General features: G+C 39.1%; 1 protein-coding gene across 7 annotated transcripts in view; it reads left to right on the forward strand.

Moving 5' to 3' along the window:
• CHD6 (chromodomain helicase DNA binding protein 6) overlaps positions 1-27,057 on the forward strand; it is a 230,676-nt gene that overhangs the window by 107,788 nt on the left and 95,831 nt on the right. For all 7 annotated transcript variants that reach the window (XM_049869932.1, XM_049869935.1, XM_049869938.1 and 4 more), the window contains 11 exons: positions 4,724-4,786; positions 5,642-5,700; positions 6,379-6,496; positions 10,883-10,969; positions 11,181-11,315; positions 15,675-15,796; positions 16,762-17,005; positions 18,192-18,368; positions 18,989-19,132; positions 21,787-22,042; positions 23,257-23,467. In XM_049869932.1, coding sequence (XP_049725889.1) covers positions 4,724-4,786; positions 5,642-5,700; positions 6,379-6,496; positions 10,883-10,969; positions 11,181-11,315; positions 15,675-15,796; positions 16,762-17,005; positions 18,192-18,368; positions 18,989-19,132; positions 21,787-22,042; positions 23,257-23,467 — 1,616 coding nt within the window. The remainder of the gene's footprint in view (positions 1-4,723; positions 4,787-5,641; positions 5,701-6,378; positions 6,497-10,882; positions 10,970-11,180; positions 11,316-15,674; positions 15,797-16,761; positions 17,006-18,191; positions 18,369-18,988; positions 19,133-21,786; positions 22,043-23,256; positions 23,468-27,057) is intronic.

Here is a 27,057-nt window from a genome sequence, read left to right on the forward strand (position 1 = left end):
CCTATAACCCAACAATTCCACTCCTAGGTAGGACAAGATAAATGAGTGCATTTGTCCACTGAAAGATATGCACACCAATGTTTATATGAGTGCTATGTATAATATAAAAATTAGAAGCAGCTCAAATGTTTCCCACCACCAGAAGGGTTAAATAAATGGTGGTGTATTTATGTAATGAAATAATAGACTGTAATACAAAAGAATGAACTACATACTATATGATTACATGAAGTTTAATGATAGGCAAATGATAGAAGTCTGAATAGTGGTTACTGCAAATGGGGCGTGAAGATGTCTTCCAGAATGTTGGAAATGTTATATGTCTTGATTTGGGTGGTAGTTATCAAGCGCATATGTGTGTATATAGAAATTCATCAAGGTGTGCACTTAAGATTTCTGAATACTGTATGTATGCCATAGCTCAATACTTTTTTAAAAATGTGTTTTCAGTGAAGGTTTACACAGCAATTTAAGTTCCTACTCAACAGTTTCTACGTAAATTGTTCAGTGGTATTAATTACGTTCTTCACAATGTGGGAACATTCTTATTATTTCCATTCTAGTTCTTCCGTTTCCATAAATGTCATTTCCCTGCGCCCTTACATTCTCATCTTTGTTTTAAAATAATTTTTGACTGCTCTCACAGGTGGTTTTTTTAAAGGAGCATGGTACTTATAGGTGATACTCATCATTTTTTGAGGCAATTTGTTATTTAGCTACAGGATGGCCTCAGAAATTAGTTTCTGCTCAAGGTTTGAAGAATATCTCAGAGCAGTAGTCTTAGGAAGTCCTCCAGTCTCAACCAGTCCAGTAGGTCTGTTTTTTGTTTTGTTTTTTAAGGAATTTGAGGTTCTGTTTTACATTTTTCTCCCGTTCTATCAGGGTCCATCTATCATGGCCCTGATCAGAATGGTTGGTAGTGGTAGCAGGGCACGGTCTGGTTCTTCTGGTCTCCAGATAAATGTGACTGTGGTTCATGTACACTATTTGTCCTGTAAACTAGTTTCCTCTTTGAGGCTTTGGTTTCCTTCCTTCTCTTTTACTCCAGATACGTAGAGCCCCATAAGACCCATAGTTGTATCTTAAATGGCCTCTCACAAGCTTTTGAGGCCGTAGACACTACTTATCAAATTTGCATGGAGAACATAACTTTATTAACTGTATTATGCCAGTTGATCTAGATGTTGCATGAGACTGTGGTCCTAATCCTTCAAACCCAGAAGTCCAATCCCACAAGGTATTTGGTTATGTCTGAGAAATATCTGTAACTGTACTTTATTATATATATGAAAATTTGTGCATACAGTCACATAGATGCATATAGGTATACATATGCATACACTAAAAATACATACCTATACACACAGATAGGGTCTCTATGAGTCAGAATCAACTCAACAGCAACAGGTTTTTGTTTTTATACACATAGGCTTACATACAGATACATATACCCACATACATGTTTTTTGGTTATTGTTGCTACTGTTTCAAAATTATATATGCCATAGCAATTACCAGCAGGTCCTTTTTGCTTGTGTACTTTTTAGTGACGTTGTTTACCTTCAGCTAGCTGTGCACACTTCACCGTCATTCAGTGTTACCTTTCCCATCACCAAAAATAACAAGTGTCTAATTTTTTTTTTTTACTATCTAGAGAGGGAATCCCCCTCTCCGCCCCCATCCCTGGTAATCACTGATGAACATTAGTTTCTGCATATTTACTTGTTAGTGTCGTTTCGTAGAAGTAAGAACATACAATATTTGTTGTTTTTTTTTTTGTGATTGACTTATTTTGTTCAACATAATGTCCTCCAGGTTCATCCATGTTCTGGGAACTCATTTTTCTTTATCGCTGAGTAGTATTCCATTGTATGTATGCACCACATTTTACTTATTCATTCATTTGTGATGAGCACTTAGGTTGTTGCCATCTTTTCACTATTGTAAATAGTGCTGCAATGAACATAAGTGTGCCTGTGTCTATGTAGCTTCTATTAGATTCCTAGGATATATACCTAGAAGTGGAATTGCTGGTTCATATGGCAGCTCTACTCTGGCTTTCTTTCTTTTTTTTTTTTTTTAATTCTTGGCCATCCTAGTGAGTGTAAAATTCTCAGTAATTTTTAAATAATTATGTTAGCATAACCGATACGTTCTTTATGATGAAGACTGTATCTCATTTATTTTTTAAGACCCGTTCATAAACATAGAAGGTACTCACTAAATAATGCAGAAGAAATTTAGGAAGGAAATGAAGCAAGAGGGTAGGAAGGATGTTGGTTTCTTAATCTAGTTTCTCTTAACCCAGCACCTACCTGTTCCTTTGCTGCCAATTTGCCATATTCAGAGCTGTTTATTGGCTGGCAAGGTCAGTGGTAGTGGCCCTTGCTACTCATTAAAGTAAACCTAGCTTTGTCTCTTTGCCATTAGCCATCCTTACAGTATATGATCTAAGTGGGTGGAGAAGGGGAGACTTTTATTAAGTAACAGATGAAGAATAATAGCTGTCACCAGTCTTTTGGCCTCGGAGAGTTTGGTACTTTATTTCTTTGCTGTATTCCCTTGTATCTCTCTTTTCCTCTTCATTTAACATTCAGCAAATATTGATCACTCACTGTGTACCTGGCCTTTTCTAGACACTTAGCTGCATCAGTGAGCAAAACAAATAATGTTTTATATTGTGATGAGAGAAGGCGGTACACTGTAAACTGCCTCTTTCTTTCCTTGCCTGTGCTTAAGAATCAAGCAGAACAAAGTTAAACAGAAAAACAACAGCATCATCTGTCTCTTTCCCCTTCCTTCTATTGTATAATAAGCACAGTTCACTTGCCGCCTTCTTGAACAGTGGGAAGGGACTCTTGTCATTTTGAATTAACTTCAGCATGGCACCTAGCACAATGCCATGTGTCTGGGGGAGCGTAATAAATATTTGTAACCTTTGGGAGCATCTGCCTGTGCCTGCTGATTTCCATAATTCTTTCTTACCATCTGCCCTCCTTATCTTTTTTTTACTACCATCCCTTTTCTGGGAAAAGTCTGATTTAAGATCTAAAGAAACGTAATGTTTTCTGTAATGGTATGGCTTTGGGACAGTGGAACCCTTAGAATGGGTAGACTGAAAACATGATATGTAGCACAAGTGATCCTTCTGAGAAGTTCCAACCAGGAACTTAGAATAGTGAATTTGGTAGTTAAGGTTGTTATGGTGAACGTTTTTTCCATATCAGTGTTTTAAGTCTCATAACAAATACTAGATCTGGGAAGGTAATAGTGCATAACCATTGCCATGGAGTAGATTCCAACTCATAGCAACCCTGTAGGAAGGACAGAGTAGGACTGCCCCATAGGGTTTCCAAGGCCGTAAAATTTTACAGAAGCAGACTGCCACATCTTTCTTCTGCGGAGCAGCTGGTGAGCTCAAACCACCAATCTTTCTGTTAGCAGGTGAGCACTTAACCACTGCACCACCAGGGCTCCTTTAAAAACCAAACCCATTGCCATCGAATCATTTCCAACTCATAGTGACTCCATAGGACAGAGTAGATCTGCCCCAAAGGGCTTCCAAGGGGCGGCTGGTGGATACGAACTGCCAGCCTTTTGGTTAGCAGCTGAGGTCTTAACCCCTGTGCTACCAGGGCTTCAGGACTCCTGTAGTGCATATAAAACTACTAAAATACAACTGCTTGAATAAAGTCCTAGAAAAAAATGTTTAACACAAATGTATTGTGACTCAGTGAGTCTTTTTTAAGTTTGTCATTTTTTAAAAGATTTTATTATAAACACTCTGTAGAAAGAAGTTTCATGAGAATTATCAGCATAGAAATTTTGATATATATCCAAAATGGGAAGGAAAGAATTGATTTTATTTCAGTTGAGATTTGCATTCAGAGGACCACCCACTGAAACAGAAAGCCATCACTAGGCACAGCGGGTAGAGGTGGTACTATTTAATAGAAAATAGTTATACTTACATTTGCATAGTGCTTACTGTTAAAAAAAAAAATGTTTTCATATGCCATTTTATCCCACTAGTAACCCAGTGAGATACATATTTTTAGCTCCTATTTGTAATAGTTGGAAACCCTGGTGGCATAGTAGTTAAGAGCTATGGCTGTTAACCAGAAGGTCAGCGGTTCAAATCTACCGGGTGCTTCTTGGAAACTGCATGGGGCAGTTCTGCTCTGTCCTATAGGGTCACTGTGAGTTGGAATTGACTCGATGGCAATGGATTTGGTTTTGGTTTTATTTTAATAGATTTGAAAGTGAGGAGATGTTCATTGATTTGTCCAAAGCCAGTAGGTGGTGGGTGTTAGAATTGGGGCCTTCTGATTCTAAAGCTCTCAAATTATTTTCTGTTACAGTTTCCAAAAATTTGTATACACCATTACATGGGCAGTTGTGGCAGAGAAACATGTCTATGACCAATTTTAATGATTGTAAAGGCAGATGTGAAATCAAGACTCTGAAAAACCTCATGTGGGAGTGTAAGGTGATAGGGCTGTACCGAGAGGTTCGACCCTACCCCTTTGCAGCCTAGCTGTGCAAAGTGGAATGTTTATGATCTTTTGATTTTTCTGTGGGCCGATAGGAAGGAGATATCTGTACTTAAAGATGGTGAACTTCTAGATGAATTTGTACCTATTGTACTGTTTCTTATAGAATTTTTTTTTCCCCTTGGAATCTGGTACTAATAATTTTCTTTCTTTTTAACCTTTGTCTCTAGGAGCCTCCAGAAGATGATGCAAACATCATTGAGAAGATCCTGGCATCTAAGACAGTCCAAGAGGTCAGTGGCTCATGTTTCTAGTTTTTATATCACAAGCACGGATTACACCCTTTATGAAGGGATATTTGGCTAGAGAACCTGGAATGGTCATTCTTAGCTGGAGTGAGAACTAGGCAAGAATATTGTGTGGCTAGTTGATACCTGTTTGCACTCCCAAAGACAACTTTAGGATACACGATTCTTAAATATCTGAGTATGGACCAAGTTGACTTTTTCTAATTGTAATCCTAGCAAAAGGTGTTTAGCCCTTAGTTGCTGTAGCCCATTAAAGTCAGTAGAAGGCCAAGAAAAGGAGATGGAAAAAGAGTCCTAAGGAAAACACTGTGTTCTTTTTCTTCTTCTTTCTTTCGACTGCAAGAGTATCTCAGGGCCATTGCAGGGTCCCTTAGAGAAAATTCCTTGAGAGGGAGAGTGTGGTGGTACTGGTGAGAGCATAATTTCATCTCTATTTCAAGTATTTATGAAAATAAAGTTCTTTTAGAGTGAACACCAGTGGTTTTTGGGAGGTAGGGGTTGAGAAGCATCAGAGATAAATGAACTCATTTTTGTACCAGGCTGTGGTCCTGACATTTCTCTGGGCCAGTTTGGGTTTATCAACTGAACCATGTCCCAGCCTGGGCCTTGGACGGACACACAGAGCATCTGAATCCATATTTTACTTCATAGCTGCGCCTTTGAAAAACCTGGTCAATAGCTGTCAGAAAAAGACCTGGGGAAATGGAAATATCCCCAAGAAATCTTTACTAAACCCAGGCACAGGTGTTGATTTACCTTTTTTTTTTTCCTTTGGTGGAGGGGCACATGAGGGTGATTTGCAAGGGATCTGGGCTAATACTTGCTTGTTGTTGGTTACAGGTTCACCCTGGAGAACCCCCATTTGACTTGGAGCTATTCTACGTTAAGTATAGAAATTTGTACGTCTATTTAATGTATTACTTGTATTTGGATTTTGTATGAATAAAACTTGCTTTCCCTCATCACATTGTTAATCTTCCATACTTTCGGAAAATGACCCCTAAGGCATGACCCACGGATCTTGATTGACTCGAGCTCACCTTAGGCAGTAGTATTTAACTCTGGCGGTACATAGGGCACATGGAGAGCTTTTTTTAAACTACTGAAGCCCTTGTTCCACCCAAGACCAGTTGACTCAGATTCTGGGAGGGGGCTGCAAGGATAACCATTTTTTAAAAACTCCCTGAGTAGTTCACATTTGCACCAAGAGTGGAAAACCATTGTCTGATAACATGTACACTTTTTTTTCATTTTGCATTTCTCTCTCCTTCACTACTACCTGCCCACTTTCACTGATGGGTATTAATGGTAGCCTGCCTGTACCTGCCCTCCCCCTGTCTGAGCCGGTTTCTGTAGAAGCTACAGAGAGATCAATTGCTTAGAATTATACCCTTGTTTTACTTTGTTTTCTGTTTTGCTCTTAAGGGCAAAGCCTTGCTAAGCCCAATCCCCTGCAGTTTTACAATAAACCACTCTACTGCTTCTGTGTTAGATGGCCATTCTGTTTATTGAACACGTTAAAGCTTAGTCACTCGTTAGCAGGATGCTTGTTTCACAATTTATGTGTCTTTGGATAGTTCCTACTTACATTGTAAATGGGCCACAATGGAAGAGCTCGAGAAGGATCCTCGCATCGCACAGAAGATCAAGCGATTTAGGAATAAACAAGCCCAGATGAAGCACATTTTTACAGAGGTGAAGCAATATTTACTGACTCATTTGATCGCTGCCGTTTCTTGCAGTATTGAATTCCCAGTTTTAGTTTCTAAATTTTTATGTTCAGGTTGACATCCTATGCAGATCTGTTGCTCAAGTCAAATTGCCAGGTGCAAAACTAGTCCAGGTTTAAGCTAAAAGAAACAAATTATCCACCAGTGTATGAAGATTAAACTTTATAAACTGGCAATTCATATGAACATGTATCTTGGTTAGAATACCTATAAATAGCTAGGACAAGAGGAATGTGCTCACAATTTTTCACCTCTTCTCCCCCTGCCAAAGGTTAATTCCAGAATGACTTTAAGGTTTTAATATAAAAGCAACAAAGATAAAAATGTTAGAAGAAAACATAAATAAATAATTATATTTCCATAAACTTGGGGATTTCTAAGTATCATACATACAGCAAGAGGAAGGATTGGTAAATTTGAATATTAAACAAATCCGTACTGTCTACACATTGGGAAATGCCACAAACAAATATTAAAAGTAAATAATTAGGAAAAATGAGAATGAATGTGTATGTATATACACTATGTACATACACATTTTTCCTTCAGATCCTTCACTGACTGTACACATACATCAATGTATATAGCATACATTCTTCTTCCCCAGTATGGAAACCTCCCTGTCTATATTTACACCACACGTATGTACACACACATGACAAATAGCTGTAATGATATGAAATGCTTTTAAAACTCAAGAAAAACATGAAACTTCAAATAGAAAAAATGGACAAAAGAACAGGCAGTTCAGAAAGAAGGAAAAATTGATCATTAACCATACAAAAATGTGGCCAGTTTCACTAGTGATCAAAGAAATGCAAATTGAAATGAGAATCTTCCATTTTTTACTTACCAGATATTTGAAGATTTAAAAACCAGTATTATCCATTGCTAATAAGGGCCTAGGGAAGGGGACACTCACGTCACTGGGTGGAAGCGTCACTTGATGTGACCTGTCTGAAAAACATTATGGCCAGGCATCCTGTATCTCCAGATTTGCATATCCTTTGTCCCAGTAGTTTTACTTCTGTGTTTACTTTAAGGAAATCATCAAGTCTTTTAACAAAGGTTTAGCTGTGATGAAGGGTCATTTATAATGGTAAAAAATGGAAAACCGCCACAGTGTTAAATAACAAGCATTTGTTAAATTATGGTACATTCCATAGAATGGAATACTATGCAGCTAATAAAAATTATATTGGAGAATGATGAATGGAAAGATTCTTGGGGTTACAAACTACTATTAGTTGAAAATGTCACGCTCTAACAGTGTATGGGACTATTCCATTGGGGTCGGGATGCAAAAAAAGCTCCATATTAGTGTGTAGAAAATGTCTTGAATATATATGAAAATGCTGACATCATTTTCTCTGGCTGATGGGATCATGGTGATTTTTTTCTTTTTTTAACATGATTTCAAAATTCTATGCAGATGACTTTTATAATAAGAAACAAAAAAGTATTTTTAAAATTTAAAGTCACTAGTACTAGATCCTGAAAGTATACTCAGATGCCTTCAAATTAAATTGCTGCATATACTTACTAATTCATTATCTGTGTTGTGCTTGTTTTCCTCAAGTAACAAAAAATTGAATGTTATAGGACAATGCCAATAAGCATTCTTATTGCAACAAACAATAAGAATCCCAATATGGGGTTCTTTGTATCTAACCTTAAAATTTGGCCCAGCTCCCCCATTGATTGTTTTAAAGCATATGAGAACTGATTTTCATGGTACTGTTCTAATAGAAGCCCTGGTGGTGCAGTTGTTAAGTGATATGGCTGCTAACCAAAAGGTCAGCAGTTCAAATCCACCAGCCGCTCTTTGGAAACCCTATGGGGCAGTTCTACTCTGTCTTTTAGGGTCACTATGGGTCAGAATTGACTCGACAGCAGTGGGTTTGGTTTAATGGGTTGTTTTAATAGAGTTGGGGAAAGTAATATGACTAGATTTGGAAGAGCTGTTCATGAGTCACTGATGGACGGTCCCTCTATTCTTGCAGCATTTTATTCACACCTCTGTTTCAGCAAGTATTTGCAGTGTAGTGATTTGTTTACATGTTTCTTCCTTCCACTTCCACTTTAAGCCCCAGAGGCAAACAGAGCTCATGTCTTCCTCATACTTCTGTCACCGGTACTAGGCACAGGGTCAGTGATCAATAATTGTTTGGCTGTCCCTAGGTAAGGCAGGAGGGTTTGCCGTATGCCATTCTTCTGCTTCAGATCCTTCATCACTAATGGTTTTCTCGGGAAGAAAGTTCTAACTCCTTCATGTGGCCTGCAAAGCCCCATGTGCCTGTTTTCTGATTTATTCCCAAGAGAGTGTTTTTTTTCCTTATTTGGGAATAGGGAGAGGAACCTATGTTAGGATATCTAGAAATAACAAGAGCTCACTCACACTTGAGGGAAGGAAAGACTTTTGAGTAGATTGAAGGCCTGCGTGACGTTTAGGAGGAGTTATTGTGGGGAATAGTTCCTGCAGCAGTGTCTTTGATCTTTAGCTGTTCTACATTTTTACTAGCAACTTGGCCGAATAACATTCTTATGATACAGATAACTTAGCTTCAAATAGAACATCTTCATATCCATTATCTCACAGCCACCTATGAAGGAGCTAGGGCACATGTGAAGGAGACTCGGGCTCAAGAGGCTGCTGATTTCCCAGATGACACAGGGGTAGAGTCATCTGACTAAACCCCAACGCCTTCTGAGAACTCAGAAGACTTCCTAATCTGCCACAACACTGGGAGAGTAAATGACAAAATCAAAGCAGATTTATTTACTGGTTGGGTTAAAATGAATGAAATATAATGGTATACATAAATGTAATGTCCTACATTTGTATCTTAAAAATTTGGTGCAACTCTGGAGTGGAGAAAATGATGGGGTAGCAGTTCTAGGAAAAAAAAGTGTGGCAAATTTAATTACCTACGCTTTACTGTGTGCCAGGAGTGGGATTTGGCTGTTTAAACAAGTAAAGCTAATCCTAGACTGCACCAAGAGAACAGACTCAGTATCCTGCTCTGTATAAAATGGGACTCATAAATAGTTCCACCTCACAGAATACCTGCAGGATTAAATGGCACAGTGTTTATGAAAGCACTTAGCATGGTGCCTGGCTTATAGTCACTATTTCATAAATGTTACCGGTCTGAATCATTAAGGGGCCTGGAAACATGGCATGTGAAAAAAAAAAGGGGTTATTTAACCAGGATAGAGAGGAGATTGCTGCCTTCAAATCCTTGAAGAGCCAACATAGAGAGGCGAGAATCAACTTATTTCCTGCTGCTATAGAGGAAGCAGTTCACAGCAATGAGTCACGATTATAAGGAAGGAAATTATGCTATAATTTAATAATGATAATGATAGAGAGATCACAAAACTACCACTGAACAGGGAGAGGTAAAACTGTCTCAGAAATGGATTGGGCCTTAGGGGATAGTAAATTTCTTGACAGGAATAATTGAATCTGAAGGTGGATTTGCCAGGGATGTTGTAATACAGATTCTTGTATTGATTAGAAGATGAAACTAGGTAGCTTCTAAAGTGCTTTCCAGCCTAAGAGACAGTAAGGAGAGTTCAGTGGTTCCAGGAGAAGGTTGAGAAAGACCTGGGTGGACGTTCCAGCTCACACAGCTCTGTGACCGTGGTCACATTACTTAACCTCTCTGAGTCACCTTCATGTGAAGTCATTATAGCACCTGTCCTATCAGGTAGCTTTGAGACAAATAAAAGCACTCAGCATAATTCTGGACATACAGTAAATATTCCTAAGTGTTACTTATTATTGCTTTTTAAGTAAACTTTTTTATTGAAGCATTATATGCATAATGATAAATAAATAAATTATAGGTGTACAACAGCTCAGCAGATGTTTGCAAAATGCACACATCTGTGTATCTACCACCTGGATCAGGAAGTAAATAGAACCTATCAGTACCCCAGAAACTCTGCTCAGGCCTCCTTCCAATGTTAGCTATTACTGTTCTTGTTATTAAGAATTTTTCTAAGAAACTGTAATTCTGAGTTTCCAAGGGCTATCTTTGGATAAAGAGTAGAAGAAAGAAAGAGTCTTCTTGTACAAACGTTTGCACAGCACTATGCTGACCAGCTTTATCCTGGCTGTGGCGCAGTCTCTCTTGTGAAGCGTGGTTGGGTATTTTGCATTTAGTCGCAGAGAGTAGAAGTTGGAAACGGTGAAGAAATGTCTGTGAAATGACTCTCAGGTGAACCCTTTCTGCGTTTCCCAATAGGGCCCAGGGAGGTAGGAGTCACTTAAAGATCAAACGCTAAGTTTGGATTTGAGGGAAGGGGAGGGACGCTTTTAACTGTTCTCCTTTGTTTGCATTAGCCTGATGAAGACTTATTCAATCCGGACTATGTAGAAGTTGATCGCATCTTGGAGGTGGCCCACACCAAGGATGCAGAAACAGGGGAAGTGAGTGTTTTGCTGTTTTGCCTTTCCTACTGTGTTTTCCCTGCTTACCACATGTCTTGGGAGAATGCTTGTTTTGTTTACTCGTGGCCTTTATTTTAATAGTATTCATGTGTTGTGTCATAGAGTGGTTTTCCAGAGGCCAGCCAGAGTATGATTGACGCATTTAAGCTAGTAAAAAGAGCAGAATTTTCTCTCCTGTGTTTCCCACCAGGAGGTGACACATTACCTGGTGAAGTGGTGCTCACTGCCATACGAAGAAAGCACGTGGGAGCTAGAGGAAGATGTGGATCCTGCAAAAGTGAAAGAATTCGAGTCTCTTCAAGTTCTCCCTGAAATTAAGCACGCGGTAGTGTATCTGTTTTACACCTTTTGTAACAGGTGGTTTTTTGAACTTGGTAATCATGGATATCCATTTGTCTGTGCTCCTAAGTGGTTTCTGTGGTATCTTACCTTTGGCTACCCAGGAGTTCAGGGTGTTTTCCTCCCACAATCAAACTTTGCTAGCACCCCATTCAGCTTTAGGTCTGGGCTCTATTTTGATGTATGTGACTTTTAAGAAGCTTGGATATGAGTTTAGAATTTCTTGACATATGGCTGTTGTGTGGAGTCAGTAAGATAGAACAGGTAAGAAATGCCTGGCATGTTCTTTCCTGTTTCTTATATCTGGCTCCATCAGTGATCTCTTTTTTTGTTTTTTGTTTTTTTTTTTCCTTTGCCTTCACTCAACTAGAAGATTCTTAAGGAGAAAAGCTGTCTTTTTTTGTAGATCCCTGGCACCTCACAGAGCGAACATAGGTTCTCAATATATGTTTATTGAATCAATTTGTTTTTCTGATTCTGGATTATTAGCGCCAAGCTGCAAAGATGCCCCGGGGTTCCTGAGAAGTAGTTGTATAGAGAGTATCACAGTTCAAAAGAGGTATTGACAGCCTGGTTAATGTGTAACTAACTTGGAAAGAGAATCAGTTAATAAAGAATATGACTATAGACTGGAATGATCACAATTTCTGTTTTAAAAAAATCATTTTTATATGAAGAACTCTTATCTGGTTCTTTATTACAGTAAAATCTGCAAAAGCCAGTACCTGTGTACGGCAGAAACCTGTCAGAGAAGGAAAACTAAAATACAGTGTTTTCTACTAATAGAGAGTGATAGAAAAGTGGTAAGACTGTACCCTCTCTAAGGTAGAAAACTTGTGAGAACTTAAAAAAACAAGGCAGTCCCATTGAGTTCCAGCTCTCACAGGCTTCACTGTAGTAGTTGTTATTTTTACATCTCTAAGGAATTGGGACTCAGCCTAGACTTTGAAATTTAACTTATATCATTTTCAGAGTCCATTCAGAAGCAGTGGTTTTTTAATTTGGTTTTTGTTTTGTTTTGGGTGTATTAAGATGCTTAGCAGTATCGTGAGATGGACAACTGTGACTAGAAATTTATGTAGCTTTATAATGTTGTGTCTGCATGATCGATCATTGAATTTCTCTTTCAACCATCTCCCATCTCCAGTTTTTCTAACAGTTGTTGGATTTTGATTGAATTCGTCAATCATTTATTCAGCATCTGCTGTGGATTGATTTTTGTGTGCAATCCAATAAAGAACAAAATAAAGGCCCTGGCCCAGGAGCTCACAGTCTAGTGGAAGAGGCATGTGTGTACATGGACAAGTATGGCAGCAGGCTAATTATGATATGTAGCACAATGCAGAGACAGACTAAGGGGGAACAGAGCGTAGAGAGTTTCATTCTGAAGCTAATTGTAAGTTGTCATCTAGAAGTAATCAGGATTCTCACGCACTGTTTCAGCCTCCTACTGTTTCCTCAGTCTGACTACATGCTTTGGCATGAGCTTTCAGATGATTTCGTATTTCCTTTACTCTGTCATTTGTAGTGCCGCTATCCTTCCCATCTCTCATTGAACCATGGTATTGTCTCACACTTGTTTTTTTTCTAATTTATTTCTTCTCATTTAAAATGGACATTTTGCAGTTTTAACTCGAGTTCTAAATTGAAATGGTACCTAAAAATATGATTAAAACTTTGTTAAGAAAAGGGCTGGCTCCAAATGGTACTTGACCTGAATAACTTTTTTTAAACAGGGGCCTTATTCTGTACTTTGAAGTTCAGAGGTGACCCTACCAGTCTTGATAAATAGGACATTCTATAGCTAAAACCTTTTTGGTAAAAATTGGTAATTTGTAGATAGAACATGGGATTTTGAGACAGCAAAAAAAAAAAAGGTGTCAGTAATGACAGTACAAAGGGAGAGAAGCAGTTACTCAATAGGCAGGACCTACCTTGGAGACACGAAGAGTTAAATTCCTCCCTCTGGGTTTTAACTGAAGGTGTGGAGCCCTGGGGTAACTTGCTTCCTATAGTCTATACCACTTAGTAGCCACCCAGGCTAGGTGCTAGAAGCTGCCAGCTGATTTTAGGGCTTGTGCTTAGATGGCTGAAATTTCTGGCTAGTAGGTGATTGATGTAAAGCTAAAACCTTTAGCACTGGTGAAAGAAGTAAAGTCCAGAGGAGTGACAGTATCAAAGTGTGATGCTTCTACATCTTGTTATTGTTGTTGGTAGTTGCCCTTGACTCAGTTCCGAATCATAGCAAGCCTGTGTACAACAGAATGAAACATTGCCTGGTCCTGCGCCATCCTCACAAACATAATTATGCCTGAGCCCATTGTTGAAGCCACTGTGTCAGCCCATCTTCTTGAGGGTCTTCCCCTTTTTCACTGACCCTCTACTTTACCAAGTGTGGTGTCCTTCTCTAGGGACTGGTCCCTCCTGATTACGTGCCCAGAGTATGTGAGACGAAATCTTGCCATCCTCGCTTTTGAGGAGCATTCTGGCAGTACTTCCTCCAAGATAGATTTATTTGTTCTTTTGACAGTCCGTGGTATATTCACTGTCCTCCAATACCATAATTCAAAGGCATCAATTCTTCAATTTGCCTTATTCATTGTCCAGCTTTAGCATGCATGTGAGGGAATTGAAAATACCGTGGCACCTTAAAGTCCTCAAAGTAACATCTTTGCTTTTCAATTTAATAAAGAGGTCTCGTGCAGGAAATTTGCCCAATGCAATAGGTCGTTTGATTTTCCTGACTGTTACTTCCATGGACATTGATTGTGGATGCAAGTAAAATGAAATCCTCGACAACTTAAATATTTATCATGATGTTGTTTATTGATCCAATTGCAAGAATTTTTGTTTTCTTTATGTTGAGGTGCAGTCCGTACTTAAAGCTATGTAGTCTTTGATTTTCATCAGTAAATGCTTCAAGGCCCCTTCACTTTCATCAGGCAAGGTTTTGTCATCTGCATATTGTACGTTGTTAATGAGTCTTCCTCCAGTTGTGCCATGTTTCTTCACATAGTCCAACTTCTTGGATTATTTGCTCAGCGTACAGATTGAATAAGTATGGTGAAAGGACACGGCCCTGATGCACAATTTTTGAAAGACCATGGACAGCTTATATTTATCCCTAAAAGTCACCAATATAATTGAGAAGAGTTTATTAAATTTCACATGTGTAAATAGCTTAGTTTTTGTTAAGAATGTTGTAAATTTTTTGTTGTTGTTGTTATAAATTTTATTATAGTAGCTCAAGGTTGAGCTGCCCAAGACTAATTTTAACGCTGCCCAGAGAAGCGTTAGCCCCCATATTCTCATTTATAACCACAGGCACAGCTAAGAATTTTTAATTTTTAAGACCGTAAAGTGTCAGTTTAAGGGCTAAATTTGTCCTTAAGCAAAATAACCAAGACTGTGTCCAAATAGTATAAAACCTAAATAAACAGAAAATTTTTTTGGATGGAAAGGCTCAGTACATAATGATTTAAATTTTCTCCAAATTAATCAGTAAGTACAATGTAATTCAGAAAGTGGACAAGTTCATTCCAAAGTTGTATAGAAGGGTAAATAAAATAGAATATCCATGGCATTTAAAAAAACCATTCCCCACCAGATATAAAGCTATAGTAATTTAAACAATATGGTTTTATTGGATTAATAACCAAATCATTGGAACAGAATGAAGAATCTAGATATAGATCCATGAATATATTGGAAATTAGTGTATGATAAATGTGATATTTCATGTCAGTAGAGAAAAGATGAATTATTTTTTAAAAGTAGTATGTCATGCAAAACTAAAACTAATAAGACTTCCTCTGTTCTGTTTAGGGGAACTTAAGGGACTCGCAAGAGTAATTTTAATTTTTCAGCATTTTTACCTTATGTGTTGACTTTAGAAGCTAACCAACAGAATGTCCCACTGTGCTTTCCTGAGCTTATATCCCAAGCGCAAAGGAGTAACAAGAAGAAAACCTTATCTATAGAAGCCAAAAACCTGATTAATACTGGTTTGCTGCGAAAAAATCACTGTAAATGAGAACGCTATCTAAGAGTACAGATATGACAGTATATTACATTTATCAAAAACTGAGATGGGTCTGTTTCTCTTAATAACTACTTGCAAATTTTATAGCAGCGTTTTTAGTTTAGCCTGGTGAGATCAAGAAAATATAGAACTTGGAAGCACGTATTTTAAAATCTGAGAATAGTAACTGTAGTTTGAAACCAGCATTAGGACACTTCTTGAGATTTGCTTCCATCCCCGTTATTATCCTATGTCCCTATCCATGTCATGTCCTAAAAAATCATTACTTCTCTATGCGTTGTGCTCTCTGCTTCCCTCCACTAGGAGCGACCTGCTTCAGACTCCTGGCAGAAACTTGAGAAGTCTCGAGAGTATAAGAACAGTAACCAGCTCCGGGAGTACCAGCTGGAGGGAATGAACTGGCTCCTTTTTAACTGGTATAACAGGTGAGGGGCCAGAATAAATCCTGTCGTCACGGACCAGCTTTCTACCAAATGACTGTATCTGGAGTTCTTATTGCTGCTGTATCCTGGAACGCTTAGAGTAGCAGTAGTAGTTGAGAGCAACACAGCCACCAGTTTAGGGATGGTCATCTGTATTTTTATATCAGGTGTCTCTCCACCCAAAAGGAATGATGTTTAGACATCGTCGACTTTGTGCTTTTGTTTGCCAGTTAACCTGGATGAAAGAAAACACAAAGGATCCTTTAAAGCTATTTCCTACCTTAAGTTTCTAGCAGAAAATGACTACGAATGGGAATAGATCGTCCTCAACTCTGCTACTTGCTTGTGAGCTGTGGATATTCTGAACTTGTACTGTAAGGCTTAGTTTTGAAGTCTTTGTGCTCTGATTTCTATCAGAATTTAGCTGAAACAGGGAAATATGAGAAAAAAGGGTTGAGATTTTCTTATCATTCTAGAATCTACCCCTGTAGTATTGAGTTTAAAAGACAGCATGTTGTAATGGAAAACGCACCGAAATGAACTCTGGAGACCTCTGTTCTCGCGTAGTCTGTGCTGCTTGTTAACTATTTGACTCAGAGCTCAACTCACTTAACCTTTCCAGTCTCAGTCACTCATCTGCACAGTGAGGGAGCTAGCCTGAATGGTCACCACACACCTTCCAGGGTCACAGCTTCATGCACTTGTGGGATTTTGAATCACCGGAAGGAACCAGCATTTTTACTCTGATAAGGAATTTATCATGTGGATTAAAAGTATGTCCCTTGATGGAACAAGAATCGCATAACTTTTTATTGCTCTTGGTCTCAGTTTCATCCCTGTAAAATTATAAGACCTTCGTTGATGACATTACAGGTCAAGGTGTACTTCTGAAGCATCTTTAGTTAAAACCAAACTCTACATTTTTCCATTATTGATAATGAATTACCTGTATTTATTATTCCCTGCAGAAAAAACTGTATTTTAGCTGATGAGATGGGCCTAGGGAAAACCATCCAGTCCATCACATTCCTTTCAGAAATATTCCTAAGGGGAATTCACGGCCCTTTCCTCATCATTGCCCCTCTCTCCACCATCACTAACTGGGAGCGAGAGTTCCGAACGTGGACGGAGATGAATGCTATCGTGTACCACGGCAGTCAGATCAGCAGGCAGATGATCCAGCAGTATGAAATGGTGTACAGGGATGCACAGGTAAGCCTCGCATCAATCACAAAAAGCCAGGACGGCCTGACATCGTAGCTCAGGACAGCCTTCCTATCGTTTGTCTTCAGGAGTTTTCATACCCTAGGCCTTGGCTCACTGTTGACTCACTTTGAAGAGACATTTGTTTGTTGAGGCAGACTTGCTCCTCCCTGATAGTTTGTTTTAACTTACAATAAAACATGGGATGCAGGGTGTGTTTTCCACTCTGAGATATGCCAGAAGCCTTTTTCAGGACACTGAAGGTTTGGCTCATGAAGTTGCTTTTACATGCAGATTTTATCTGAATTGTTATATGTTCAATGAAGAAAGTGAACAGAAGAATAATTAGTGTACAGAAGAGGGACTCCCAGCCGGGGAATTTGGAGAGGAGGCTAACAGATTTGACAGGGAGGGGAAAAGAGAAAACAGATACCCAGTTGCATAAAAACAACAGTTTTTTTTTTGTTTTTGGTAAGTATGATCACTTGGTATGTTTGGGGGTACACTGCCCTAGGCACAGATTTTTATAATTAAGCAAAGTGAGAATTAAATTAAGCCAGTCATAGGGAAGCCAGTGCTTTCCCCAGAGGTTCAGTAGACACCAGTAGGAGACACTTGGAAGACGTTTAGGACATGCTCTAACATGCTGCAGCTCTGCTCCTTGAATGTGACAGCAGCACCAGGACAGGCTAAAAGGTAAAGATGTGTCCTGCCTGCTAGCACTTGTCCCAGGTGGGCCAGGATCATTATTTTGACTCTGTGCTAGAACTCAAGTTACAAAATGAAACTGATTATATCTGAGAAGTAGTAAAGAGGATTTCCTGGACATACAGACTGTGTATGTTGTGGACCAGCTCCTGGCTGGGAATATATGAATCAATACCCATCTGCTTTTCTTATCATGACAGTTAATAAATAAAAAGCTTCCTTGTTGTGTCTTCCGTACTGCTTATCTTTCTCACTTTTGTGAGGGCACTTGTTCTCCTGCTTGTGTTTCATTAATGTAGTGAGGTCTCTCTCTTGCCTAAATAGCTGGTTCATACGTATATTCTCTCTTTTCTCTCATGAGGAATACCAGTGCTTGTTGGCTACGCTATAGCACTTACAGTGTTGTCCCTTCTAATCCAGCGGGGACCCATTAACAGAATTCTAGAGCAGTGGTGTAAAGCCGTGCTTTTGGTTGTGTCATTCTCAGGGAAACCCCCTTTCAGGAGTCTTCAAGTTCCATGTTGTCATCACAACATTTGAGATGATCCTGGCAGATTGCCCAGAGCTAAAGAAGATTCACTGGAGCTGTGTGATAATTGATGAAGCTCACAGATTGAAGAATAGGAACTGCAAACTTCTGGAGGGCCTGAAGCTCATGGCCCTGGTGAGGGTTAGCAAGCTGTCTACTAAACACAGGTTCCTTTTCTTCACCAGGGAGGAAGCATTCTTTAGCTATTCTGCACATAGCTTACTTGACTTGTACATATTCCTTTTATTCTGAATTTTCTTTTTGCCCTCTATAGATGTGACAGTATCGGAATCAAATGTTTTTTTCTTACGAATGGGGTCAACAATTCGACTTTGCCATAGATTCATTCCCAAAAGGACTCGGGAATCTTAAATGCCATGAAATTTGTGACCTGGAAACATAAAGTGTTTTGGCTGGTTTCCAGATTCCTGAATGATCTGGTACCAAGGTTGATGGTCTTTTTAACATTCCTAACTTGACACAGTGCCCAGTACGTGAGGGTAGACACTCAATAATATTGAGTGAACGAATGAATGGTGTCTTAATTAACATGAAATTGCTACTGAAAACAGTGACATGAAAGCAAGATTGATCCATTTATTGAGTGTATCCTTTTAAAGTGTTGGCACCCTATCTTTTCATAAAAGCAGAGACTGTTGTCCCAAGTTGAGCACAGAATGCTCTAGCTTAATTTTCTCACCAAAACTTAACTGTTTTGGCCTAGACTGTTCATCACATACTTTAAATCTGTGCAGGAACATAAAGTGCTGCTCACTGGAACGCCCTTGCAGAACTCTGTTGAGGAGCTCTTCAGTCTGCTAAATTTTCTGGAGCCATCACAGTTTCCTTCAGAGACTGCTTTCTTGGAGGAGTTTGGAGACCTGAAAACAGAGGAGCAGGTAAATAGGGGCCTGAAGGTTTGAGGAGACTGTGTGACGGTTCCTTTCACCATCAAGGAGAGAACAAATACTGTGGGGACAGAAGTTAGCAGATTCTCACATCCCTGGTAAAATGGGCATTGCCTCCTTTATTTTGTTTGTTCATGCTAGGCAAAGTAAGCTGATGGTTAGCATGTCTTATTGCACCAAAGGATAGGTGAGTCAGGATCCAAAATATCAGGCTTCCTGCCTTCACTGGTATCACTTGAAAGTCTGATGGTTTTGCTGATAGCTCTGGCCTCAGGAGCATAGTGCTTTATACTGCTTCCCTCATCTTTTGTCCTTACTTATATATAATTTGAGACAAGTTCTCAGGCATATCCTTTTGAGTACAACAAAATACACAGGTAGTGAGGTGAAGCAGGCAGCCACATATATAGAGTAGTTGATTAGTCCAGTTTTGCCCAGTTAGACTTAATTTTCTCAGTTTTCCAAGGCCTAGTCGCCCAAGTCCAGCTTATTGGACTCAAAGCCAATTCAGAAAAATTGACAATATTAAATGTCTATTGACTTGTACATAGAAATCTCTACTAGGGATTATAGAAATCATCCAGATAAATTTAAATGTCATAAAAGGAACAAATAATAGGCTTGGGAGCTTTAAAGTAGAGAGAGTTCACATGTATTTGGGAATCAGGAAAGACTTGACAGAGAGAGCACAATTTGAAAATGGACTTTGAAGGATGGGTAAGTTTTCAACAGGTGCAAAGAGAAGAGGTGGTGATACTTTGCATAGAAAAAACCAGCAAGATTGGGTCCATGGAATTTTTTTCAGTAACAGGGAGCTGTCTGGTTGAACTGGGAACAAGGTAGATGAATTGTACAACATAAGGCTAAAGGGTTTTAGGGTTATATTGTAGGTCAGTCTTGAAAGACAGGTGGAAGAATTTGGTAGGTAATAGAAAAGCCACCAAGGCTTCAATTGCAGGAACGACATCATTAGCTCACTAAATTAATCTAGCAATGATGTGAGAGTGGGCTGGGGCAGAGAATTTGGGAACTGTAGCAGATGTCAAGAGTACACTCTCTGGTTCCAATCTGTTTTTTTCTACTTCTGATGCAAGTCAGACTTTGAGAGCAGTGAATAATTAAACTTGATTCCCCTTTTCTACATTTGCGATATCTATTGATCTTCAAAAGTCAACTTTAACATTCTCTCCATTTTGGGCCCATGAGAAATGCATCCTCTTCTCCCATTGCACTTAATTTGTGGTATGCATTTTTTCTTCTTCCTAGACAATGATCTCCTTGAGGACAAGGCCCACATCTTCTCCAAAGTTGTGTTTGTTGTATTGACCAGCACAGTGTCTGGCATATAGTATACTCTAAATGATTCAAGGTATGAACTAAGTGAAGGGCAAAAGCTGAACCCAGCATGTGGCAGATTGGAATTTTCTGTCTTTAACGGTTAGCTAGGAGTGTCTTTTCTCTTTGGGTTCTTAAACAGTTTCTTACCCATTTGGGAGATTCTTAAGTACCGTGGTTGGTAAAATCAAGGTCTCATAAAAGAGTTAGGTTTAGGATTGGGGTTAGTTAATTAGAAGAAAACCATAAAAATAATATCAAATGTCTGTATCTTAAACCACAGTAAATAACTGTTCTAGAAAGCATCTGTTTCCAAAATAAAGTGTATTCATCGTTGTATGAAACATGCTCCAGCAAGTAACTCATCTAAATCACTTTCTTCAGGAAGCATTGCCACACCATCTCTCCCACACAACTTGTTTACGCAGGCTCCACCCATTTTGAAATTTTCAAATAGCCCTTTCTGACTTGAAACTTAATTTCTCTTGCACTTGAATTTTCCCTTACTTATTTTCCTACAAGCATTAATCTTACTGGTATATTTTAGCTCAGGGTTAACCCAGGTGCCTTGACTTTGAATCGCTACTCTGCCATTGTCTTCTCAGGAAAGAGAGCAAGTCTCCTTGCTGGTGCAGTCAAATGAGTAGAGATCTGCTGTATGGGTTGGGCTATTAGAAGAGAGAAGTCATAGCTTAGAATGGCACCTGACCTGAAGTGCCCCTGGTGTGACAGCTCCCAGGATGGAATGGGAGATGTCACATTAAAATGTTAACTCTTTGGATGCTGCTACTGCCAAACATGTATGCTGTTGTTATTTAGAAGGTGTAGAAAGAATCCTTTTCCCAATTGCCTCTACCTCTTACTCTGTTCTTTCAGCATCTAAGTCTTTCCTTTGTAATGTATTATTTCTACTTCCTAATTCCTAACATGACTTAAAGTGTTCCCCAGGAAACTACTGCGTGCATGTGTATGTTAGAGAGACAGAGAGATTTGTTTTCTCCATCCTAGGGAATAGGTACTGTCTTTTTTATCTTTCTCCCTGTGTATTTTGCAAGGTTGCCACATAGGTTCTCAGTAATTACTAATGATAAACCAGATCTCTTTTTCCTTTTAGTACTGTTTTAAACTTCCAATGTGCAGTGATCAGTCATGATCTTTCTTTAAATCTGTTGCCACAGTGCTAAGATTAGATGCTCCAGGCTGTAGTGAAGACTGAAATACCCCAGTAATCATTAAATCTAGATGCGGGTAAAAAAAAAAAAAAAAAATCTAGATGCGGGTAGGTGAACAAATCTCCTTTCCCTGGACAGGTGAAGAAACTGCAATCTATCCTAAAGCCAATGATGCTTCGACGGCTGAAAGATGACGTGGAAAAGAATCTTGCTCCCAAACAAGAGACGATCATTGAAGTGGAGCTGACTAATATCCAGAAAAAGTATTACCGTGCCATCTTGGAGAAGAACTTTTCCTTCCTGGCCAAGGGGGCAAATCAGCACAACATGCCCAACCTCATCAATACCATGATGGAGCTGAGAAAGTGCTGTAACCATCCTTACTTGATCAATGGTGAGCGGGGGTAGCAGGAAGTAACTCAGGCCTGGCATGCACCTTTATTAAAAGCTAAGATCTCATGTATTGAGTTCCCATTATATGCTAAATAAAAAGCCAGTCCCCGTCGAGTCTCTTCGGACTCATGACGACCCCATGTGTGTCAGAGTAGAACTGTGCTCCACAGAGTTTTCAGTGGCTGCATTTTCAAAGGTAGGTCACCAGGCCTTTCTTTCGAGGTGCATCTGGGTGTACTCAAACCTCCAACCTTTTGGTTGGCAGAGAGCATACTAACAGCTAGCACCACTCAGAGACTGCATTAGATGGTAGGGTATATGTATTCTCACCTTTTTACAGAGTATAAAACTGAGGTTCAAACAGGTTAATTGATTTGCCTAAGTAGTCTAGCCTAGTAAGTGCACAGAGCCAAAGGCTGAACCTACCTCTGCCAGTTTTCTGCCTCTGTAGGCAGAAGATTTCCTATGTGGCAGTTTTACTCTACCCTATAGGGTCTCTTGGAAACCCTGGTGGCGTAGTGGTTAAGTGCTACGACTTCTAACCAAGGGCCGGCAGTTCAAGTCCGCCAGGCACTCCTTGGAAATTCCATGGGGCAGTTCTACTCCGTCCTATAGGGTTGCTATGAGTTGGAATCTACTCGACGGCAGTGGGTTTGGTTTTTTTTTTTTTTGTATAGGGTCGCTATGAGTTGAAATCAACTCAACGGCACACAACAGTAATCAAATTGTTAAAAAAAAAAAAAAAAAAAGAATTCATATGGAAATGCAAGGGACCTAGAATACCCAAAAAACAACCCTGGGCGGGGAAAAAAGATGTCAGAATCCTTTGAGAAATTTTTTTTTAATAAAAACATGGCTTGGGTTCTCTTAAAGCTAGTCTTTTTGGTGTCCAGAGCTATGAAGATATTTGTTGTCAACTTCACTTTCTGTGAAGGTTTCTTTACTTGTGTGAGTCATCTTAGAACTTGGTATTTCAAAAGCCCCTCTCTCTACTTGGTGAGACTTCCTAGGAGAGCAGTGTACCAGTGTACTCTGCAAGATGTTCCTGCTGCTGCTGACGGGCGACGGACGCACAGCATCTCATTAGGCTGCTGGTCCAGGGCCTGAGAATTCACTTCCCACAGACAGCTTCATTTTCCTGAGGGTCTGTAAAGTAGAGAGAAGCTTTTACCCTAACATGTTGTTCAAGGAATAGTTTTGTTCCGTTCTTTTCAGGGGCGGAGGAGAAAATCTTAGAAGATTTCCGAAAAACCCACAGCCCTGATGCTTCTGACTTTCAGCTGCAGGCCATGATTCAGGCAGCCGGGAAGCTGGTGCTGATTGACAAACTGCTCCCTAAGCTGATTGCTGGTGGCCACAAAGTGCTCATTTTCTCCCAGATGGTGCGCTGCCTTGATATCCTGGAAGATTATCTCATCCAGAGAAGGTGAGAGTTATGTCAAAGCTGCAGGCAGTTCCTTTCCTTTTATATCTTTCCGATCCATTGAAAAATATAGCAAAAGAAATCTCCTTCTAAAGATTTGAGAGTAAATTCAGAGTTAAATCTTATTCCCAACTTGTCTCAAGCTTAACTTTCTGGGATGCATTTCATAGCCTATAATATGGAACCCTTAATTTGCTTTAAAAAAAAAAAAAAGTCTGCATGTTTATTTATATTCACTTTAGTTGGAAGAAAAATAATTCAGGTAGCATTAGAGAAGGTTAAAAAATAATGTATTTACTCCCCTCCTTTCTTTTTTGCTTATTGATGAGATAAATACATCCTAGAAAGCATCGCTGTATCAATTTTCTAAAAGCATAAGCTGACAACTGACAGAAAAAATAATTTGGGATTATTTAATGTTCTTTCTCAGCAAACCCTCTAAGGTTTTATGATACACTAGCTATAGCATCCCAGTTTATGTTCTTGTTCATACCCCCGTAATTCCTTGAACTTAAATTTCGTTACTCATGCAAGTGAAATGTCTGTGGTGTTATTTATGTGGGTTATTTGGATTCTGAGTGGGTACTACATTTGTTTCATCATGCACTGTACCCTAGATTCCCAGGCATTGTGATACATCAGTGATCTAAAGGTGATAAATGGATCTTTTCAAATGTACTCAATGATAAAACACTTTTCAAGATCATAGAAATTATTAGCCTAGGCATTGCTAAGTTTTAAAGGAAATTTGTCTTCTCCTATAATAATATCATAACAAATCTCAGTTGTCTTAATAAATCTTCTTGTAAGATTCTGTTGGCTTTTATAATGTAATTTATAGAAAATATTAAAAGGAAATGACAGATATAACTATGGAATGTGTTGACATTTAATGTTGCATAAATTTTTGAAGCCTGATTAGACAATAAAAGAGTTTCTTAGAGCCCTATACTGGAGGTTTATATGCAGACAATTCTTGAGACCTATATTCTTTTCTTTTCTTTGATGAAGCTACAGTGAATAAATCAAAACTGGTTAAAGCAGTTTCTTATTTTATAAGTTCGTTATAGAGCAGGAGCTCATTGCCGGAACACTTCCTTCTCATGAATAGATTATTTTACTCTTCATAATATATACAGCTATTAGTTTGCCAGTTTTTTAAAACACGTAGACAAAACTGAGTAACAGTATAGTGAACAGACTTTTGCCTGAGTATCCATTGCCACTGAGTGGATTCCAGTTCATAGTGACCCTGTTACTTAGCTCTTTGTGCTACTTTTCCTTTATAATCTATGGCTCACTTTGTTTTCAGATTACAAAAGTATCACCATATTACTTGAAAATATGGAAATGTATACTACCACCACCCACACAAAGCCCCCTTCATGCTTTGGAATTTACGTTTTGACTCTTCTCGCTTTGTGCATACATTGTTTAGTTCCGTTGTTTGATTAAATTGAGATTATATTCTACCTTCTATGTTGTAACTTACGTTTTTTATTTAACACATTAAGAAATTTTTTCTTTATTCTTCTACAATCTAATTTTGATGATCTGTATATTCTTATGGAAACCCTGGTGGTGTAGTGGTTAAGTGCTATGGCTGGTAACCGAAAGGTTGGCAGTTTGAATCCACTAGGCCCTCCTTGGAAACTCTATGCGGCAGTTCTACTCTGTCCTATAGGGTCTCTATGAGTCGGATTCAACTTGACGGCAGTGGGTTTGGTTTGGTTTTGGTATATTCTTATAGATTGCCTCCCAGTTTTTCAACATTTTTTAAGGAACTTTATGAATATCCGTTTATATTCATTGTGTATGTTTCTAGTTATTTCCTTAGGATAAGTTTCAATGTACAATTTTTTTTAAAAAACTTACTGTGCTTTAAGTGAAAATTTACAAATCAAGTCAGCCTCTCATATAAAAATTTATATGTACCTTGATATATACTCCTAGTTGCTTTCCCCCTGATGAGACAGCACACTCCTTCACTCCACTCTCTTATTTTTGTGTCCATTTGTCCAGCTTCTGACCCCCTCTGCCCTCTCCCAGCCAGACAGGAGCTGCCCACATAGTCTCATGAGTATGCTTTGTTCAAGAAGCTCACACTTCACCAGTATCATTTTCTATCCCATAGTACAGTCCAATCCCTGTCTGAAGAGTTGGCTTTGAGAATGGTTCTTATCTTGGGTTAACAGAAGGTCTGGGGACCATGACCACCGGGGTCCTTCTAGTCTCAGTCAGACCATTAAGTCTGGTCTTTTTACGAGAATTTGGGGTCTGCATCCCGCTGCTCTCCTGCTCCCTCAGGGGTTCTCTGTTATGTCCCCTGTCAAGGCAGTCATCGGTTGTAGCCAGTCACCATCTAGTTCTTCTGGTCTCAGGCTGATGTAGTCTCTGATTTATGTGGTCCTTTCTGTCTCTTGGGCTCATAATTACCTCGTGTCTTCGGTGTTCTTAATTCTCCTTTGCTCCAGGTGGGCCGAGACCAGTTGGTGCATCTCAGATGGCCGCTTGGTAGCGTTTAAGACCCGAGACGCCACTCTCCAAAGTGGGATGTGAAGTATTTTCTTAATAGATTTTATTACACCAGTTGACCTAGATGTCCCCTGAAACCATGGTCCCCAAACCCCTGCCACTACTACGCTGGCCTTGGAAATGTTCAGTTTATTCAGGAAACATCTTTGCTTTTGGTTTAGTCCGGCTGTGCTGACCTCTCCTGAATTGTGTGTTGTCTTTCCCTTCACCTAAAATAGTTCTTGAATTTTTTTTTTTTTACTATCTAGTGAATATCTCTCTCCCTCCATCCATCCCTCCCCATTCTCATAACCATCAAAGAATATTTTCTTCTCTGTTGAAACTATTTCTCGAGTTCTTATAATAGCGGTCTCGTATTTGTCCTTTTGCAGCTGACTAATTTCACTGAGCATAATGCCTTCCAGATTCCTCCATGTTATGAAATGTTGCTCGCATTCATCATTGTTCTTTATTGATGCGTAGTATTCCATTGTGTGACCATACTGTAATTTATTTATCCATTCATCCATTGATGGGCACCTTGGTTGCTTCCATCTTTTACTATTGTAAACAGTGCTGCAGTGAACATGGGCGTGCATATATCTGTTTGTGTAAAGGCTCTTATTTCTCTAGGATATGTTCCAGGGACTGGGATTGCTAGATCGTATGGTAGTTCTATTTCTAGCTTTTTAAGGAAGCGCCAAATTGATTTCCAAAGTGGTTGTACCATTTTATATTCCCACCAGCAGTGTATAAGTGTTCCAGTCTCTCCACAACCTCTCCAACATTTATTATTTTGTGTTTTTTGGCTTAATGCCAGCCTTGTTGGAGTGAGAGGGGATCTCATTGTAGTTTTGATTTACTTGTCTGTAATGGCTAATGATCATGAGCATTTCCTCATATATCTGTTATCTACCTGAATATCTCTTGCAGTGAAGTGCCTGTTCATATCCTTTGCCCATTTTTTAATTGGGTTATTTGTCTTTTTGTAGCTGAGTTTTTGCAGTATTATATAGATTTTTGAGGTCAGGTGCTGGTCAGAAATGTCATAGCTAAAAACTTTTTTCCAGTCTGAAGGT

This window comes from Elephas maximus, chromosome 25 (genome assembly GCF_024166365.1).
Source record: "Elephas maximus indicus isolate mEleMax1 chromosome 25, mEleMax1 primary haplotype, whole genome shotgun sequence".
Taxonomy (NCBI): Eukaryota; Metazoa; Chordata; class Mammalia; order Proboscidea; family Elephantidae; genus Elephas; species Elephas maximus.